This window comes from Lygodium microphyllum, chromosome 14 (genome assembly GCF_053477565.2).
Source record: "Lygodium microphyllum isolate KBCC chromosome 14, Lygodium_microphyllum_v1.1.10, whole genome shotgun sequence".
Classification (NCBI taxonomy): Eukaryota; Viridiplantae; Streptophyta; class Polypodiopsida; order Schizaeales; family Lygodiaceae; genus Lygodium; species Lygodium microphyllum.
The window spans coordinates 19500739-19505933 of NC_141148.1; the positions used below are offsets into that span (position 1 = coordinate 19500739).

Sequence of the window (5195 nt, forward strand, 5' to 3'; positions counted from 1 at the left end):
ACAGTCATCAACATCATCATATGTTATCAAAGACCTCCCATAACATCTATCATGAGAATGTAGCACACTCATAGCCTACTTCAAACCTTGTCATTCGTCTTTGCATTTCATGCTATGAATCTGCTCTCACGCAAGAACTAAACGTCCAAAAGAAACCTTTTTAAACAAGTCCAAAGTTTCAAAGGAGAATAAGTATTGTATACACTCAAACAACTAGGGATATTCCTAACTAAGGTTGTCTATCGAATTACCTCTTATAAACTTAATTATGGAAACTGAGAATGTACTGTTACTGTGAAGGTATTAGAGGTACTAATAGTACCATTGGCAGTTTGTGTAGCCCTTGTAGCTCTTGCGATTCTCAGCCTAGTTTGCTTAGCACGGAGGATGCTCGAACTTAGCTGGTTCTTGCTTCAAATCCCAAACGGCCTCTAAGGTGTGAACATACTCTCTCTCTCTCTCTCTCTCTCTCTCTCTCTCTCTCTCATATGATCCTACGTTGGAGGGGAGGGGGTTTGGTTTTCTCCAATGACATCTCGATGTTACTGTAGATACTTTTTTAAACCTAAACGCGTTCCACTTTTGCATCTTTGAAAAAGAAAGCCTCCTACAAAACATGTTTATAGCAAAATGATTCACACGACAAATGTTGTTAGTGAAGGGATTTACAGATGATGGCAATGTCAGCTGCAAAATCTGCTGAAGAATTTATCAAGTTATTTGTGGAACACATGATCCTATGTTGGAGGGGAGGGGGTTTGGTTTTCTCCAATGACATCTCGATGCTACTGTAGTTAATCTTTTTAACCTAAACACGTTCCACTTTTGCATCTTTGAAAAAGAAAGCCTCCTACCAAACATGTTTATAGCAAAATGATTCAAACGACAAACATTGTTAGTGAAGGGATTTACGGCTGATGGAAATGTCAGCTGCAAAATCTGCTGAAGAATTTATCAAGCTTTTGAGTAAAAAGTTGGGCAAATTTTAAGGTTAATAATGGCTGGCCTCAAGAACCAAAGGGGGGCAACCTGCCACGTGGCAAGGTGACTCCATGCATTATATATACAAATACAAATTTAAGATATATTTTAGAAGTGTGTTATGGCATGAATCAGCAGGCTGTCATCATTGTGGTTGTTTGTGGTGGGGTATTTAATGAGCGCAATGAGGCAATTAATGGGTCTCCCGAGCCTGGGAAGGTGGACCCTTTTGGCGTTACGCTTAACAAAATAGGAATACATTATTATTTATTTGCTTTCCAAATTCCCAAATCTGAAAGTTTACATAGCCCGCGGGCAAGTTGCGATCCGCAGCACGTGGCACGTGGCACGTGGTTGCTACGAGCAAGCCTTGTCAGGAAAGAAAAGCCATTGGAAGGACATCTTCGGGGGTCGGCAAGCATAACAAGCAGAGACGCGTATCGTTTATACCTCTACAGTCCAAATTACTCAATAACTAAGAAACCCCAAATTCTTTGCAATTGGTTGGTGAAATGCAGCAGCAGCAAGGATTGGCTGCCATAATAATACATAAAATAATGCAACACAACTGCATTAATGAAGAAAGATTTGATTTGATGTGGTGCAATTGCAACAGCAAAAAGAAGGAGAAAAGTGGGTTTTGATGTGATACAATACAAACGCCTTTGGCTGGCATCAGCTAATTGTACCTTGGAGCTGGCTAGTCACACTCGCATTATATGGCGCACAGTCTCGTGTCAGCCGGATGATACATCTAATCTAATCCGCCATTAACTGTACAAATTAAGGGATGAATTACAGCTTAGGCCTTCCTTTCAGCTCAATCCAGATCAGCTGCTCCAGCCTTTTTTGCAAGTCTGAGGCCGTTATCTTGGGCACGCTCCCCATCTGCACCCATCCATCCATCCATTCATTCATTCATTCACACACATGATCAGTCACAGCATTATACTGATTCATCATCCAATACTACACGTGCATGTCCCCCATAATCAAGCCCATCCCCATCCATGCGTGTTGTTGATTGCTTACATTGAATCTATTTATATGGCGTTCTCATAGACATCCTCCGGTGCAGTATCTGCATGCCTCCATGATCAATCACAATATTCATGTATCTCACTACCCACATGAAGTTACACAATGAAAACATTATGCTGATTGATGACATGATGATGATGATGATGCTGATGAAACCAGAAACCCAAATTTAAAAAAGCCTACCATGGACTACTAGGGTGAATGACAATTGAAAGGATAGCACTCCCCATACGAGACTGACTGATTTAGGTACCATGAACAAGATGTACAGACAAAATCTCTTTCAAATCTCATGAATCGTCCCATACAAACAGCATGCACAGACATGGGAATTCATGAAAATGCACTGACCTTCCCATGAATGCAGTGGAAATTATTGTCTCCACTGGATGCAAGGGTGGTGTTGACCACTTCAATGCTGTGTCTATGGAGCAGCAGGAGAACCTTGGACCAGACACCCTTCTTCTTGGGAGAATTTACAGTGAGAAAGATGTCAGAGCCCGTCATGCGCACGGAAACCTCCACAGCACCCGCACCTTTCCTATGTTTGGAGGACCTCTTCTTCACTCCAGTCGTGCTGGGACTGTCATAGTAAAGGTGATTCTCAGGGGGCAGCCCGAAAATAGATAAAAGATAAGTCTTCTTCTTCTCTAGCTCATCCAAGGTGGCCCTCAAGGACTGAATGTACGTGATTACCTCTGTCAAGACTGTGATGCGATCTGAGTGCTGCATGTGGACAAGCACCCAAGACAATGAGATGGGGGGTACAAAGAAAAGCATAAGTTAGCAAAGTGGGCTACAGTCTCTTAGTTAAGGAGCATCAGAAAATTGAAATCAAACTACAAACATATTTTGCAAAGGGTATCTTTTTTTTTCTCACAAAAAACCACATTTGCCTGAATTGTACTTCAGGACGCAGCACACTAGTACAATTTCCTCTCCACCCATCTAGATATACCGCTCCACCAGCATCAAAACATGACTCCTGAGTGACTCTTCACAGCAAGGAAAGGAATAAATGCGGATAGGCTGAGACATGTGCAGGCTGGACCACATGATCATAGTCCATTAATTAGCCTTTTGAGTATTTATGAGACGATGCATGAGCTTAGGCTCTCCGGCCTTAACTAGTAGTGGCCAGCCAGCAGCTGTATATCATTCATGGACCAGTTAAACCTAACCTATGAATAGTACATGAGCCTAAACGATGAATGATTCAGCCTGTTAAACCCCTTAGGCATTCCATGAACTATATTGCTCGTGTTGTGCTCACTATAACACGAGTAATATTGCCATCCCATCACAATAAGAACCTATTGTGCAGTCATTCTGTAGTCATGAAACTTCATCAGTCCTATAGAAACTTAGTGCTGGATCATGATTTAATCATTACACGGATCATGAGCCTTCAACAGCCACTTACTCTCAGCTTGAGTTTGGGAATCAAAGTCTGCAATGTTGCAAAGTGGTCTGTCATGCTCCTCCTCCTCTGCCTCTCCGACTGTATGTGCACCTCCCTTGGAGTCATGCCTTCCCTTCGAAATGTATTCCGGATTGGCGGCCGCTTCTGATCGGTCTCATCAGTGGAAGCACAATCCCTGCTAGGTGCTTCAGGAGAGAGCCTTGGCCTCTTGTCCCCAGAGCCACCAGCTTGCTTGGGATAGAAAGGGGAAGTAGGATGAGGAGCATGAGTGGATGTGACTGGGAAGGATTTCACATCCCTGTCGCTGCCGGAATCGGGCTCGACGTCGATGAGAATGCGTGAGGCCGGCAATGGCTGCAATGCAGTGCAGGATGTCTTGGTGGAGGACGGAGAAAATGGCGGAGAAAATGTTGGGTGATTATCATAGTGCTGATATGAGAACTGAGCTCCTGAGGCATAGCTGTGTCTGAGTCGGTGGCGAGAAGCATGACTTGCTAACTGTGTTGCATTGAGGCCAATGGCAGGCTGAGAGAAGCCTTCCAATGCACAGGCTATGTCAGAGAGCTTGAGCACAGATGCAAAGGGGGGGGAGGGGATTGAAATGCCCGGGTTGATGATGGCAGCTGATTTGCTAAACCCGAAGGCAGAAGACACGGGAGAATGGGTCTTATCGTCGCAGAACAAGGAAGGGGCCAATTGACCTTGGCCTTGCGTGATGGGAGCAATAGACGGCCTGTGGGGTGGTTCGATGAGTGGAACAACATCTCCCTCTCCCCGATCTTCATATTTCATGTCGTCAAGATGGGCACTGCTCTCACAATAGTACAGACTGTCGTAGTCGATATTACTGAGCTCAGGGGTCAGGAGGTTGAGGAAGGAGTCGGGATCCATTGAGAGCTGGAGGGGGGGCTAATGCAGAGTAATCTGTGGTGCTGAAGGGAATAAGGAAATTGGGTCCAGAGAGAGAGAGAGAGAGAGAGAGAGGGTTGGTATTATGCAGTAAGTTGATGATGCAGGCAGGAGAACGAATGAGAATTGGGGGAGTGGGGATGGTTGCTATTATACATTGAGCTCAGAAGAACAGGAAGTTCGTTGTTTGAGCCTATCGTTATGTTGACTGATAGGTGAGAGGAGATGGGAAGAGGCCCGAGGAGAGGAGAAGACCTGGAGCTGTGGAACCTGGAGTTGGACACAATACCTATGCTTATATGATGTTGAGAGAGAGAGAGAGAGAGAGAGAGAGAGAGGAGGGGGGGGGGACCAGGAGCCATGACTCATGAGTGCATTGGAGCTTGGCAGTACGTAACATGGAAAAGTTGTATCCCCGGTAGGACCCCCCCCTCCTAGGCTGACAGGAGTGGTTTCAAAGTCCACTTTCAGTACAGAAGGAGGTATTCCCATGGCTCGCTCCATTGTTTGTGTCTGAAAGTCCACTTTCAGTATGGAAAAAGGTATTCCCATGGCTCCCTTGTTAGTATCTAACAATTGCCGTTATCGAGGGCTACCTAACTTGCAAGCTCTCTTGTTTCCAAGAGGCAAACTCGTAAGTCCCCTTCACAACCAATCGTTTCTCATTAGGCCACTTGAGGTTAGAATTCAAGCTTTTTTAATTGCTCAACAAACAAAAACTCAATGAGTAAGCTTACACCATTAATGGTTTGCATAATCTAATATTCGATGGTGCTCGCTTTTTTGAAAATTACGCAATCAATATAAGGGTTATGGTCAAAAGTAGTTGCTTTGGAATGGG

At 44.5% G+C, this 5195-nt stretch overlaps 1 protein-coding gene across 2 annotated transcripts; it reads right to left on the reverse strand.

Annotated features, from left to right (window-relative positions):
* Window positions 1–1191: 1191 nt before the first annotated feature.
* LOC148025386 (uncharacterized) lies at window positions 1192–4612 on the reverse strand. 2 transcript variants are annotated; one of them, XR_015693078.1, is made up of 4 exons: window positions 3446–4612; window positions 2374–2748; window positions 1671–1869; window positions 1192–1515 (listed from the first exon to the last, which is right to left on the reverse strand). XR_015693078.1 is itself a non-coding variant. In XM_087692488.1 (3 exons), the coding sequence occupies exons 1-3, from the start codon at window positions 4334–4336 to the stop codon at window positions 1777–1779; spliced, it is 1359 nt and encodes a 452-aa protein (XP_087548614.1). In that variant the 5' UTR covers window positions 4337–4612; the 3' UTR covers window positions 1522–1776. The 2 variants fall into 2 exon arrangements, 1 of the variants encoding a protein (XP_087548614.1); XM_087692488.1 differs by lacking the exon at window positions 1192–1515 and having other exon boundaries at window positions 1522–1869.
* Between the last annotated feature and the right edge of the window lie 583 nt (window positions 4613–5195).

Bases quoted from the DNA above. Each gene is read 5' to 3' on its own strand.
- LOC148025386 (XM_087692488.1), bottom strand. From the start codon at position 4,336: ATGGATCCCGACTCCTTCCTCAACCTCCTGACCCCTGAGCTCAGTAAT. The intron at 2,749-3,445 runs GTAAGTGGCTGT...GTCCACATGCAG, and splicing joins TTCCCAAACTCAAGCTGAGA to CACTCAGATCGCATCACAGT. The intron at 1,870-2,373 runs GTCAGTGCATTT...GGATGGGTGCAG, and splicing joins TCCACTGCATTCATGGGAAG to ATGGGGAGCGTGCCCAAGAT.